This window comes from Temnothorax longispinosus, chromosome 2 (genome assembly GCF_030848805.1).
Source record: "Temnothorax longispinosus isolate EJ_2023e chromosome 2, Tlon_JGU_v1, whole genome shotgun sequence".
NCBI lineage: Eukaryota > Metazoa > Arthropoda > Insecta > Hymenoptera > Formicidae > Temnothorax > Temnothorax longispinosus.
Window position 1 is genome coordinate 349,468 of NC_092359.1, and position 13,517 is coordinate 362,984.

At 36.7% G+C, this 13,517-nt stretch overlaps 3 protein-coding genes across 15 annotated transcripts in view; 1 reads left to right on the forward strand and 2 right to left on the reverse strand.

Annotated features, from left to right (window-relative positions):
• Positions 1 to 4,417, forward strand: Socs36e (Suppressor of cytokine signaling at 36E). Its single transcript, XM_071770526.1, has 6 exons — positions 1 to 250; positions 760 to 1,432; positions 1,532 to 1,845; positions 1,946 to 2,185; positions 3,181 to 3,447; positions 3,569 to 4,417. Exons 2-6 carry the CDS (start codon positions 952 to 954, stop codon positions 3,854 to 3,856), a joined length of 1,590 nt encoding a protein of 529 aa, XP_071626627.1. The 5' UTR covers positions 1 to 250; positions 760 to 951; the 3' UTR covers positions 3,857 to 4,417.
• An 884-nt stretch (positions 4,418 to 5,301) lies between these two features.
• On the reverse strand, positions 5,302 to 7,617 carry Apf (purine phosphoribosyltransferase family protein Apf). Its single transcript, XM_071770529.1, has 3 exons — positions 7,161 to 7,617; positions 5,756 to 6,815; positions 5,302 to 5,496 (listed from the first exon to the last, which is right to left on the reverse strand). The coding sequence occupies exons 1-2, from the start codon at positions 7,273 to 7,275 to the stop codon at positions 6,499 to 6,501; spliced, it is 432 nt and encodes a 143-aa protein (XP_071626630.1). The 5' UTR covers positions 7,276 to 7,617; the 3' UTR covers positions 5,302 to 5,496; positions 5,756 to 6,498.
• An 877-nt stretch (positions 7,618 to 8,494) lies between these two features.
• Positions 8,495 to 13,517, reverse strand: part of LOC139808477 (serine/threonine-protein kinase MARK2) — an 83,857-nt gene continuing 78,834 nt past the window's right edge. For 10 of the 13 annotated variants that reach the window (XM_071770513.1, XM_071770522.1, XM_071770509.1 and 7 more), the window contains 3 exons: positions 13,046 to 13,087; positions 11,877 to 11,988; positions 8,495 to 11,721 (listed from right to left, as the gene is read on the reverse strand). In XM_071770513.1, the coding sequence (XP_071626614.1) occupies positions 11,503 to 11,721; positions 11,877 to 11,988; positions 13,046 to 13,087 (373 nt within the window). In that variant the 3' untranslated portion in view covers positions 8,495 to 11,502. The remainder of the gene's footprint in view (positions 11,722 to 11,876; positions 11,989 to 13,045; positions 13,088 to 13,517) is intronic. The other 3 variants (XM_071770518.1, XM_071770524.1, XM_071770523.1) reach the window with 1 other exon arrangement.

Below are 13,517 nucleotides of genomic sequence, written 5' to 3' on the forward strand. Positions count from 1 at the left end.
CTGTCACAATTAGGGAAAATGGCTGACGATTCGTCGGGACACTCGGGACGTGTTTTGACAATTCTGGTTGCCTGAGTTCGATGGTCGACGAGGAGTCACGTCGTCACGTCGTCACGTCGCGGTGGAAAGCATAATTTCCGTGGTGTCGTCGGTGTATTCTTAGCGGTGGTGTCGTCGTGATGTAAAATCCAGACGTGCGTTCGCTCTGCGGGTCTCTACTCTCGCAGCTCGCTAGTTGTCCACTTGTCCCGTACGTAACTCGTTTAAACATGTTTCGACCTGCTCCGGCTGCTCCTACCAGTCAGGGATCACTTGATACTTTTTCAAGAGCCTGTTATCACCATTTTATTACCTCTCTCTGTTTTTTTTAATAACGATAACGAAATCTGTGCGTGAGATGAATCATCCTATCGATCACGCACGATAAGTAATTGATGTAATTGTACTACACCAGTGTTAATGACGATCAAATTTAGACTCGGCCTGTCATTTTTTTCGAGGTATCGTTTATCATCCAAGATCATCACGCGTGATACAGTATTTGTACTAGGCTCAATAATACGGCGAGAATGTGCTGCTAATGTGTGAAACGTATATTTACTCCTCAATTCATTTCGAGATACTAAACAGCATGAATCATTTATTCGAGTACATATATAGATATCTATTACGTACCGTACCAAAACTATAAATAAGTATATCACAAATAAATATTTCTCTAGTAGATACGTTACACAGTGATTTTTATTATTAATACAGGTGAAAATGCAAGAAACCCATTGCATTCTTTGACGGAACGTCCTCCATGTGGCTAGGTGGATATAAAATCTGTGAAAAGTTAGGGCATTATGCCAAATTAGAGATTGCTACGTGTGTCTTGAATAGTTTCTACAATCATGGCGTAGACGACGGATCGTTAAGGCGATAAAATGCCTGCCATGCAAATTAATAATGGGACAGCACTTTGCTAGTCTCAGAGACTTGTTTAGAATGGATGGTGAAAGACAGCCTACCGAGATATGCGCTAATGCGCTTGGTCACCCGTTGCCCTTGGAAATGGTGAATCGAGACGGCAATGAAAGTTTGCCTGAAAACGAGACTAATGGCAATGTACCTGTAACGAATCCTAATATACTGCCGAACAGACCAGAATGTAAATTAGAAGCGAATTTGGACAACGATCGTTTAAACTTAGATGTAGACAACCATAATACTAGATTCGAATCTTTGTATAGTCAACCTGTCGAAACTCAGGATACAAAGCAAATTTGTAACAATGGTAACGTTGCGTGCGAGCCATCATTCAGACAACAACAGGAAGTATGCTGCGGTAGTTCTGGTGGTAGCAACAGTAGTAGCAGTTCCGAAGATAGTCCTGTAAATCCACCTTTAAGAAGATCCTCCAAAACTTTGTCATTTGGAAAGCGAAAAAGTATGTATCAAATTCATTTCTCGCATATTCATCGTAATTCTGTTGCTTATCAAGTATGTGTGTGCAGTGATAACTCAAATTTGTTCGCTCTCACGTTAGATAAACAGCGCAACAAGGATCAAAGCCCAATATGCAATCACGTTTTATCGTCTAAAAAGAAACGTAGCAACTGGGTATTGAAATTTAATTGCGCCAAGAGCAAAAGCTCAAAAAACACTGACATTATTCCCGGCCAAGGGAATGGTAACTCTGATTGCATCTGTACCGGTTATAGGAGAACCGAGGAACATCCCATGGGTGCGGGCATCGTGTTTAATAGTCGATCCGCTCCGCAAAGTCCCGTTCTCGGGCCTTTGCCACCGAGTCCTGTAATTGATTTATCGCGATTTAACCCCGAAGAATTTCCTATGGAAGTACGTTCTTATCTCTTGATCGCTTTTGAAGACTGAAGAGAAACTTAAAGACTTGCTTTCACTCTATATATTAATGGTTTTGTTTTGTCTTTGTTAAAAGGATTGCGACGAACGCGCTCGAATGCAGCGCGCTCGAGAGATGGAGGAAGGCGTCGAGCCTCCTCCCGGTTATAGGCCTAATTATCCTATGGGAATACAAGTTCATCCTAACGGAATAACGGTGGACAGTTTGGCGGCATTGTTCCAAGCACATGCCGGTATTCAAGCTGCTGCTCTTACAGCCTTATCCCAGATCGACTTTACGTTAATTCCAAATATTGAGAGACCCGCGCATACGCAGGTAAGCTTCTTTATGTCACTGATTAAATTTATGTTTTTTAAATAATCGATTCATATAAGAATAAGTTATAAATGCATATCAATACTTTAGGAGGAGATCAATTTACACATGCTAAAGAAATTAAAATAATAATAATATATAAACATGGAGGTTATATACATTACAGTTTGTGCATCAGTTTTTATACCATTACATTTGCTTCAATGCACACTTTCCGCACTAGTGCAACAAGTTCAGCCACATTGAACAAACCTTGTGCTACAAATACATTTTGATTTGATCTAACGTTTATTTAATGTTTAATCTTGCTGTCAAAGCCTAATATCGAGCAGTCTTGCCAGCTAACTCATGCCAGTTAAACAATATTTTTTAATTCGAAAAAGTAGTTTATCTCATTTAATAACTTTAAACATATTATATAAGATAGAGAATAGATATATTTAACAGTAATTTTATTAGTAGAAAATTTTTATAAAAAATAGTGTACAATTTTTTACAAGTTTTGTGTAATCTTCTATATCTATACAAACTATATGCAAAAAATGGGAAAATAAAAATTTAATTGCGGCAGAAGGTACACGGTATGTGTTACGTTTATACAAATTTATACATTTTTTAACTTTCGACAGGTAACGTGGGTAAAAGTTGCACGGCGAGTCATGTGGATTTGTTGGATCACTAAAAAATGTCACAACCAATTCTCTATTGGAGAATATAACCTTAAATCTGTTAAATAATTCATATATTAATAGAACAATGAATCAAATTAAAAATATTTTTTATTTCTTAGACTTTAAATAACAATTAAGTCACTCAGACTCCATATTATGGTCCTGCCACAAGTGCCGCAAACCCTCGCTGGGGTCTGACAGACCCCACGTTACCTGTCAAAAGTTAAATTTTTTTTCTAGTATACATACAGTCATCTCCTGAAGTATTGATACCCGTTTATAAATCATGCTCTATATTCATTCCTTTACAATTTCATAATGCAGGTCGATTATGTCCATTGTCTCGTACCAGACTTAAGGTCGATTACAGCTTGCTCCTTCTATTGGGGTAAGATGGATCGTTATGAGGCAGAACGTTTATTGGAGGGTAAGCAAGAGGGTACTTTCTTACTCCGAGATTCCGCGCAGGAGGAGTTCTTGTTTTCTGTGAGCTTCCGTAAATATGGACGCTCGTTACACGCACGGATCGAGCAATGGAACCATAAGTTTAGTTTTGATTCGCATGATCCAGGAGTTTACGCTTCCGAAACAGTACGTATATTTGTTCATATTTATTTCGTATTTTCATTTTATTTTGATAATCAATATACAAATATAATTATCTATTATCCAGTATAATTCATGATCTGTTTATACCATATCCGTTTTACAGGTATGCGGTTTAATCGAACATTACAAGGACCCCTCGTGTTGTATGTTTTTCGAGCCCATGCTCACTATTCCGTTGCATCGCAATTTCGCATTTCCGCTGCAGCATCTGTGCAGAGCGGTGATAACCACGCGAACAACGTATGATGGCATAAACAAGCTGCAGTTGCCAAAGACACTTAAGAGCTATCTCAAAGAGTACCACTATAAGCAGAGAGTGCGAGTCAGGCGATTAGACACAGAAAACGATTCGCACATGGACTGTAGATCCATATCATGTTTACCGATATGAATCTCTTCGTATTAATATTCGATAGAATTTTATTATATGTTGCATAATTATGTTTCGTTATCTATATTTACAGTTGTACTGCCGTATCAAATGCGAGCGGTACATGCATCCAACATTGTAATACCAGGAATATCATGACTCCGACACACAGTTATACAGAATATCATTGCAATATTAGCAATAAAAGCATTGTATTCGTCTTAAGCGATAATAGATACCGAGGGAGATGGCGTAGTATATAATTAAAAAAAAAAAAAAAAAAAAAAATGAAAAGAGAAAAGATTGAACTTGTGTGATTTTAGGCGCGACAAGTGCCTATGTTCACTTGGCGAAGTTTAGTAATCCTCTATGTAAATACTAAATACATCAGGATGGCAGTGCTTCTTACACTCGCACAGTGTATTGCGAAATCGTGTATTATGTAAACTTCAATATCATTGCTATTGTTCTTATTATTATACTACTAAACTTATTTCTTTATTTTATTCCTAACTACATTATTTTTTAATTATTATTTTGAACATGTATAATTTAATTTTAATTAAAGTTACAGGAACAGTTTGTATATTGATAATTTTTATAGAACGATACCAAAACTTATGCCTGAAAGGCGCGGCAATTTAGTCTTTATTATTACAAAACTATGATGTCGTCATAGTTTTAATCTTCATACGTAGTTAAAGTTACGAAAGAAAAAAAAGAGTGGAAGAAAGAGTCATTGCAAAATCTGGTTCGTATTACTCCTATTGTGCCTATTTATAATGTTAAATATTAGGTAAAAGCTGTCTGTGTTGATGTTTCTCATTGCCAGATACAAAAATCTATAATTTGTGTAAATTCTTTAAATTTCGACACGTGGAGTTAATATCAGATGCAGTGAATTGAATTTGGAGTAACAATGCAAATCATTGAATATTGATAAATTTGCGAAGTATATAATATTATAGAAATTGTTAAAAGTATTGGTTAATGGTTATTCGTATAATGAACTTAATATTAAAAAAAAAAATAATAAAAATTTAATATTTATTACGTGTATATTTTACTCGTGTCTCGATTCCTGATACAGCGATCATATTGCATACATTTTTAAGGAAAACGACCAACTACAGTCAACTACTTACACAATTTGCGTAATATTTTCTTTGATAATAGGAACTACTCATCTTGGGCTATCGTAAACACGCGATTCTATACATGGATGGATAAATTAATTTATTAAAAATGCGATCTTGACAAATTTATATTTTCATGCTTTTGTATCAGCAAAACAAAATACAAAAAAAGAAATATTTCAACATAATTTTGCTAGATTGCTTGAGATAAAACAAAGATTTCAATGTAATTCTTAGCTTCCATTTGTTCTTAATAATACATACTTATCGCATCCCTATGTATCTAAATTCCATGGCATGCTAAATTTAATGTAACGATTAATTCAGGACTTATTTTAGTTATTTTTAGTATATTTCACATAATTACAGTAGTGTTTTACAAGTGGAATTCATTGGAACGTAATTTTTACAAATTGCACTAGACTAACAATCGTAATTAATTTCCAACAACGTATTGCGTGACTGGTAGCAGTACTTTGTAGTTGAAGACGAAGAAGAGAGAGAATAGTACCACAAGAAAAATGTCTGTTATACTAATGTAAGAAAAATATAGATTTTGCTCACAGAAAAAGGTTAGAAATGATGGGTAACGTCTTACGTGTACAATTGCAAAATTCAATATTATACTACGTGTATTGTAATGGCTTATTATTGTTATATGTTATCTATGCGACTTATCACTTTACATTATTACGCATAAAACTCGATTTAGTTAATGTCGAGATATTTTGAGTCGAATATATCTAAAGGTTCTGATGGTCGTAATAAATAAAAAAAAGGATACTGATAAAATTCCTTTCCCACTTCTCTACCATGTATAGTTCAGTAACGAGCGTATATCGGAAGTACCAATATTGCAGAAAAGATCGTAGACTTCGTACAACGTTATCCATTATGGTTAATGTGTGTGACTAATTACCGCTCCAAGCTCAAACTTCTGCGAATTAACTTTGGAGTTTGGGCTGACAATGAGTCTGATGAGTCACAGTTCACATGAGTTCACAGCACCGATAAGGACCTGGGACCTGGGGTTGCTGGGTACGTAGGGAGCTTTCCAGCAAGCGACACAAGCATCGTTTTATCTTTCTTTTTTGGTAATAAGTAACAGAGATAAAACGATACTTGTGTCGACTTGTGTCGCTTGCTGGAAAGCTAGGCTCCCATAGCAACCAATTCTCGCCTACGATAGATCTGACTCATCTTGGCCTGTTCGTTTTAGCTGAACTTGTTGCACGGCTCGTCTTTCCTCTTTTTCTTTTCACATTGGAGAGAACAACCGTGCAACAAGTTCAGCTAAAACGAACAGGCCTCGCGCGGGGACAGTCCTGACGGTCTTGATACAGGTGATACATCGATAACACCATTTTTAAAGCAATTTTAAATCGAAAGGTTTGCTTTCATTGAATGTAGAAGTAGTATTTACGAATTTACATTATTAGAAATGACTGGACAAGATAAATATATGTTTCTCTCTCTCTCTCTCTCTCTCTCTCTCTCTCTGTCGAGACGAAACCTAACGTACGGCACCTATGCAAGATTTCGCGATACGTATTTATCGAATTCGTTGAGCGCTTTCCGCATCTCGTCGTATCTCGCGCGATCACATGCCTCGCGCAACGGGAGCCAGTCGAACGCCTGATGCTCGTCCGACAATCTCACGGGCTTGTCCGGATTAAGCAGCTCCGCCAGCCAATAGATGACGATTTTCGGTCTCCCCTTTACTTCGTACGTCATCTCGTGCCTAGCGTCCTCGAAGATCTTGAGATCGTTCGGCACGAAGCCAGCCTCTTCTCGAGTCTCGCGCAAGGCCGTCTCCATATCGGATTCGTCCGGGTCGACGTGCCCTGAGACAGAGGCAACCGAGCGTACCATCGTCAAGTCGAGTCGAGCTTACTTAATTAATCTCTTCATGGACACAATAATATAGTGCGATAGTCTAACAAATTCATATAGTAATGAAATAAATTAAATATATTATGATAATTGTTCATTTTTTTAAATAATATTAGAATTTGAAAATTATTTATGTATAATAAATGTATATGACTCCCGACTCCGACGAGCTTAATCGCGCGATGTGAACGAAACCTTAATCCACTTAATCTTGTTCGCCAAGTCGGAAGTCGGTAACGTTTGGTACAGTTTGGTAACGGTCAGCTGACGAACGGTATCGATGTAGATATGCTAACCTTTAGGCGGCGTCCAGTGATGGTCTCCGTACGATGTCTGCATAAGTAGATACTGAATGGTACCTTGAAATCGGCGAAAAATCACAAGACCACAAGCGCGTTGCTGCAGCGTCATGACGACCAATCACGGCCGATGGCCGATGGTCGGAAACAGTAGGAAATGTCGAAAAATTACTCGCGAAGCTACTGGAAGCTACTAAAGCCACTGAAGCCACTGAAGCCCGTATCGACATCGACTCACTTAAAAATTGCAGGCTGGACATCGAGATTCGACCAATCGGAACGAGACGGGCAGTTTCGAAATAGCGATTTGAAATATATAGAATTTAATTCAGTTTTCTTTTTCTAGTCTACAATTTCAATCTTGAATTTTTTTGAGTAATGACTTTTAATCATGTAACAAAACTAATCAAAATTCCCTTTTTATCTGTATTGACTGTATTAGAAATAAAACCACAATTTTAAAAACAGCAGCAATTTTTTTAACATTTTTGTTAGTTTGCAATTAATTACCTGATACATATTGTTTATATACGCAAATTTAAAAAAAATTACCTTTATATCTCGCTAATTGAAGCAAGTAGCGAGATTGACTGAATTCGTTATAAAATCCTGATAAGACGTATATTATATGAAAGTAGAGTAGAAATGAATTCAAAAAACACTCATGGGAAATCCATTTGTGCGATCTAACGAATGTTTCTCGAAATATTTCCGATCCTCTTATACCCGCAAACAATGGTCTTCAATGGTCTTCGAGTCCAAATAAATGCAATTTTATTTTGTAACATTGATATTGTATCAGCAATATTTTTAAGATCCAATACAATATTTACTTTTCTTCTTAAATCGTCGTCTGGTTTTTGTACTTTTGCAAATTTAACTCGAATGTAGAGGAGAAACTTGTATAATATTAGAAACTTTACGACTAGACATCCGTCGTAACAATGTCGTCTAACTCTAATTGCAAGAAGCATATGACAACCAACGGTCCTGCTTCTCAAGTGAAACGTTGTCCATATTTATACACATCGTAATATCGTAATTATATGTATGTACATATACACATTAATTGGCAGCATTAGAACTTAGAAAGGAATGCGCGTCCACCGAGTCCACTCCCTTTTTCTTCACGATTGTGGGAAAGGAATCTCATGCGATATCGGACTCTGCACAAGTCGGCATGGGTTGGCACCGGGTCGGCACAGCTTTTCGCAGAGTTGCGGACAATGCGGACAATGCGGAGTCGAAAGAAAGAAAAGAAAAGAAAACATATCCAATACTCGATCGTGTGGTGGCGAGGGCGGAGCTCGCGCGTTTGATAGGAATCTCAATTGGGAAACAATGCGTGTTACCATTTTATTATAAACGTTTTGCTACATTTTGGCTAGATACCGATCACCAGAAAACACTTAGCAAAGCTGTATATGTATGTACCTATCTACAGAGACCGACGTGTGTATGTACGTAATTCACGTATGTGTGTTATGTGCGCGTCGAGTTGTCGAGTAGTCGTCACTCGTCACGCGCAGCCACGCGGGCGACAACTGCGGGAGTACTATATTCTTTCGCGGTAATTACATACAAAAAAAATCACAAGAAAGCTTTCCCCCCCGGCATTACGCCAAATTCGATTCCAAGCGTCGCCCGTGTAGCTCCGCGATTCTAATTGTCTCTCAATAAATCCTTCTTTCACGCGTTAAAATCAAGAATGTCTTTAGATTTATATCTTCTTCTTCACTTAAGCATCGATCATTAATTTATACATTTATTTCGTAAAGCAAGCGGGCGAAGGGTGGATTTATGTATAGATTACGATAGATAATTAATTCGTCTATATGTCAGGGATGTGTGTATTATTAATGCTATCTGAAGGATCTTACGTTAACATTAATAATAATAATAATGATAATAATAATAATAATAATTCATATTTGTGTGTGTGTGTGTGTGTGTGTGGGTGTGTGTGTATCTCTATAGAGTCATTTACAACGGCCGCTCTGGATTATAATCTTTTTCTTTTTATTTTACACGGTGATAATGATGCTCGATATTGTACTCAGGATACTAATTCTGATTGATGTAGGAACAAATGGAAAAAAGAAAACGATCATTATCCTCTGTCTAATTTCCTAAAAGTGATTGGATCTCTCTCTCTCTCCCTCCCACCCTTCCTCTTAGAGAGGTGTGTGAATGTTTGCATCTAAGTTGCCTCTTCTTGTAAATCGATAACATTATTACTACATCATTATATTACATTATCTCGCTTATTGGTTCATGAAGTAATCCGACACGATGACACGAAACTGGTATGGTTATGCACAAAGAAGGTAAGTCCCGATGCCAGTGCTGCGTTAATCATTTACTTAGAATTTTTGTCAAGATGTAACGGACAATTGGCGCCGATACTTAGTTGCTATCAGTCGTTTCATGATCCGCAACACGACGTATCGCGATCGTACGTCGTGTTGACGCGCTGAAGTTACTCTGTATTTCTCAGTGTAGCAAGTGTTAGAAATGTGAAAAATCATTGAGTTTATAGTATGTAAATAAATTAGCCATTGCCTATTTTAATAACATACTTCATTAATCTTAGGCAAATATAAAAAGTTTGCGATACTTGAGTTCCAAAATGTATTTTATGATTTTGGTGTGAGGTTCTCTCTCTCTCTCTCTCTCTTTCTTTCTTTCTCTCTCTTCTCGTTAATTTTTAGTACCTTCGTAATATATACTATATACACCAAGTCTCTAGTTCGCTTCTACGGTAATCCCTAATTTTATTTCATTCAACTGCAAATACTTCTGAATGAAAGGATTAAATAGTACAATATAGCCAATTATAATACTTAAATTTAATATTATCATATTTCTCGTAGAAATAACAGATCTTGTTATTACTGATGTAGTTTAGATTTATAATTCCAATTTTGAGAATGATGAAATGTGTGTATTATTCACATGAAACACGAGTAATAACTCGATGATATTTCTAAATTGTTATTTTCTCTGCTTCTACCTTTATAGCATTCTGTATACTATATATTTATATATATATACTGTGTTGTTGTCTATGATAAAAAATAAAAATATTAATAATAATTATTACATGTTTTAATCATAATTGGCTAATGTCTATAGTGCTGCGTATTTTCAAACTTATACTACAGATAAAAAAAGTAAAGTGTCATAAAAATGTTCGAAAAGAATAAACGGTTGCACAGAATGCAACATTAAAAGAATTCAATTCATTATACATTTACGGCGCTAATACATTACAAATGATGATGGATTCTCGTCGATACAGAACGCAACACATATCGGTTCTGTAAATTTGTCAAATTATTTACAGGTAAAACCTCCGTTTGTGTAAAATTTTACATATAAGATATGAGACTGAGAAAACAGGAAGTTACAGAGAAATCTCTTGACGTTGTAGATGCACTGCCTCTATTCTTTTATCTTCGCGTTATATTTTATTGTACAAGGAACGCTGTCGCCATGAGAAACAAAATCGATATGAGAAATGTTTTATTAGGCACATTTAACAATCCGATTGCATCGATTCTACTTTAATCCTTCAGATAATACGCGATAAGTGTTCAACATTCTAAGGATATATCAATTTGAATGCAGATACCTTCAACGTCAAGAATAACACAAAACATAATACGTAATACTGTTTGAAAAATGAAGCGATACTTCATGATAGATATGATAGATTCTTCGAAAATTGGGAAGGCAGATCAACCTGTAAGCACGACTGATTATTTTCGCTCGGATGCACATTTCTTTGTTATCGATAACGAAAATTCAAAACTAATAAACGTAGATTATTGTGTCTAATGCCAGCTTTTTTGTACGGTTGATCAGGTCAGCTGGTCCGTTTGTCCCTTATCATTCGTTCTTTCTCTCTCACTCTCTTTCTCTCTTTTTCTCGTTCGCGAAACATTACGAAGACCCGATCTAGTTCTCCATTTTGGCACTCAGGAGTATTTGAATACGTATTTAGCCGTCACGGATCACAGTTTCGGACTTTTTTCGACGAATCGTTTATTAACGGTACCTCCAACGCAGAGGAGACGACGACGAAGACGACGTGAGAAGATTTCTCTCTTTCTTTCTTTTCCTCTCTTTTCCCTCTCACCTGACGATGACGTTCGTCGAGACTGGGACGGAGGAATCGCGTTTAAACGAATATTTCTTGGGTATCGGAGTCGGAGTCGGAGTCCCAGAAGAAGAAACAAGAGTAAAACTCCTCGGTGACCACCGCCACTTGGTGGCTACGCTCACGAGGTCGTTATGGATTGGCGCGATTGGCGGCTAGGGCGCCCGTGGCCGACAGTCACAGCTTGAGCTCGTTCGCGATTTTGCTGGCGATATTTTTAAAACCGATTGACGTGCCGGAGATACGCTTGAATCGCACCCCGTTCAGGGAAAGTCGTGGCAGCTTGCAGACCTCGATCTCCCACTGCACTTGGCTATCCGTCGCCGCCTCGCCGTGCGCGCACAGCAATAGAAACCGCTCGCGTTGCTCGTACTGGCATTTGTTAGCGTCCAACACCTGGAACAATAGTCTGATAAGCTAATAGCCTTTTGTCTCCCGTATATAAACATTTGCATTAACTTATATCGTACAAAGTATGATATATTATTGTACGCGTTTTCGATCGCGTGATATTCACGTTAACATAAAAACGTGCGTCTCTTTTTCAATACCTTTCGGATCTCGGACATTATTTCGTTAGGATCTCGACTACTGGTAGTCTTCATACTCCATGTGAAACGTAGACTGCGCGGCTTGACCTGTTCGTCGTTAGTGGTAGCTCCGCTGTAACAAAAAGATATCTTAAACCCGTTCAATTACTCTAAAGCAATTCCAACGGTACAGATTTTACAATTACGAATAAATTTAATACGGCGGTAAATCCAACTGCGGCAAAAAAAAAAAAAAAAAAAAAAAAAAAAAAAAAAAACTTTCGCTAAATGATTTAGCGAAATTCTGAAATATGCTTCTACTTGCTACCTTGCATATTCTTTTTTATCTAACGGTAATTTACGTTTTCTCTCGGAATTTGTCCGAATATCTCTCACGGGTATTGCTTTTATCTATTGTTAGAAATTGTAATATGTTTTTATGCATATACGAGTCAAATCAAAAGTAACAAAATGTATCGAGTTATGTAAAATGGTAGATCTGGTGCAGAATGTGATGTTGTACATTGATGCTTCAAGCTTGCAATTGCGGCGTAAAAGTAAATTCTTAACCCGATTAAAAGAGATTCTACTATATAAAATCGTTGTGCTAAAATCCTTGCAAGCTGTCGGTAGATAACATAATGTAAAACATAAATGTAAAATGGAAATTCATCCAGAATCAAACCCTATGGAGAGTTGTAACATACATGCGTGACATGCAAATCATTTATATCATAAATATATTATTTAATTACAACTTTAGTGGTGCATACGTATATTTACATTTATATAGTAAAAAACACTTAAAAATGAGTTGTACAAAAGACAAAAGTTATATGTGAATTATTGCAATTCTGGATACATATTAGATTACTATCTCATAACGATATCAAATCTTAGGATATTCTTACGATATAATAAAATGATAATTAAAAACAAATATTTTTGACGGACAATTGACGAGCCATCTCACGAAATATACATGTTATATCACACAAAGATCATCGTAGACGTGCGCATCGTCAAATATCGTACTCGATTTAAACGCGAATGTAAGTAACCCGCCACACGTGTCGTTAATGACCGACGAACAGAAAGTTGGATGTACGAAAAATCAAGGAATAAATGAGTGAGAGAAATTGAAAATGAAGAGAATACGGATAGTGGTATTATGGTATGTAGCAACGTACCTCACTACTGGGTGCTTGGGGGGTACGGATGGGTCCATGGGGCTGAAATAACAAAACAAAGGCAGTTGCTAACAAACACTGAACATGATAAATTAATCAAATTGTCATATGTATAACAACCATCACCATCCTGTCACCATTGCACACTGATTACGACACAGAAAGTTATGATGTGTGATGAGCTTAGAAAATCTCTGATGGGAATGGCATAATGACATTTTCAAAATTACACATAAATTTTTATATAAAAATAAACTAAAACACAAGAGCGTGTAATGCTGACGTGAAATCTCATAGCGAATATAAGCGTTTATTGTTTGAAGAAAGATCAATTTTATTTCTCGAAGTAATTAAGTGATGCAAATTGCGATCGTGGTTCTTTTTCTAAAATAATATTTGATTCCTAATACGGTGTATCAAGGGATAAATTATGATCGTGTTGCGTAAATGTACAAAAAGAGTTCAATTCACA

What these genes read in the sequence shown, in the direction of transcription:
- Socs36e (XM_071770526.1), top strand. Translation starts at nt 952, where the DNA reads ATGGGACAGCACTTTGCTAGTCTCAGAGACTTGTTTAGAATGGATGGT. An exon ending in CCGAAGAATTTCCTATGGAA is followed by an intron (nt 1,846 to 1,945) that starts GTACGTTCTTAT and finishes CTTTGTTAAAAG; the next exon opens with GATTGCGACGAACGCGCTCG. An exon ending in GAGTTTACGCTTCCGAAACA is followed by an intron (nt 3,448 to 3,568) that starts GTACGTATATTT and finishes TCCGTTTTACAG; the next exon opens with GTATGCGGTTTAATCGAACA.
- Apf (XM_071770529.1), bottom strand. Translation starts at nt 7,275, where the DNA reads ATGACGCTGCAGCAACGCGCTTGTGGTCTTGTGATTTTTCGCCGATTT. An exon ending in TCACTGGACGCCGCCTAAAG is followed by an intron (nt 6,816 to 7,160) that starts GTTAGCATATCT and finishes CCTCTGTCTCAG; the next exon opens with GGCACGTCGACCCGGACGAA.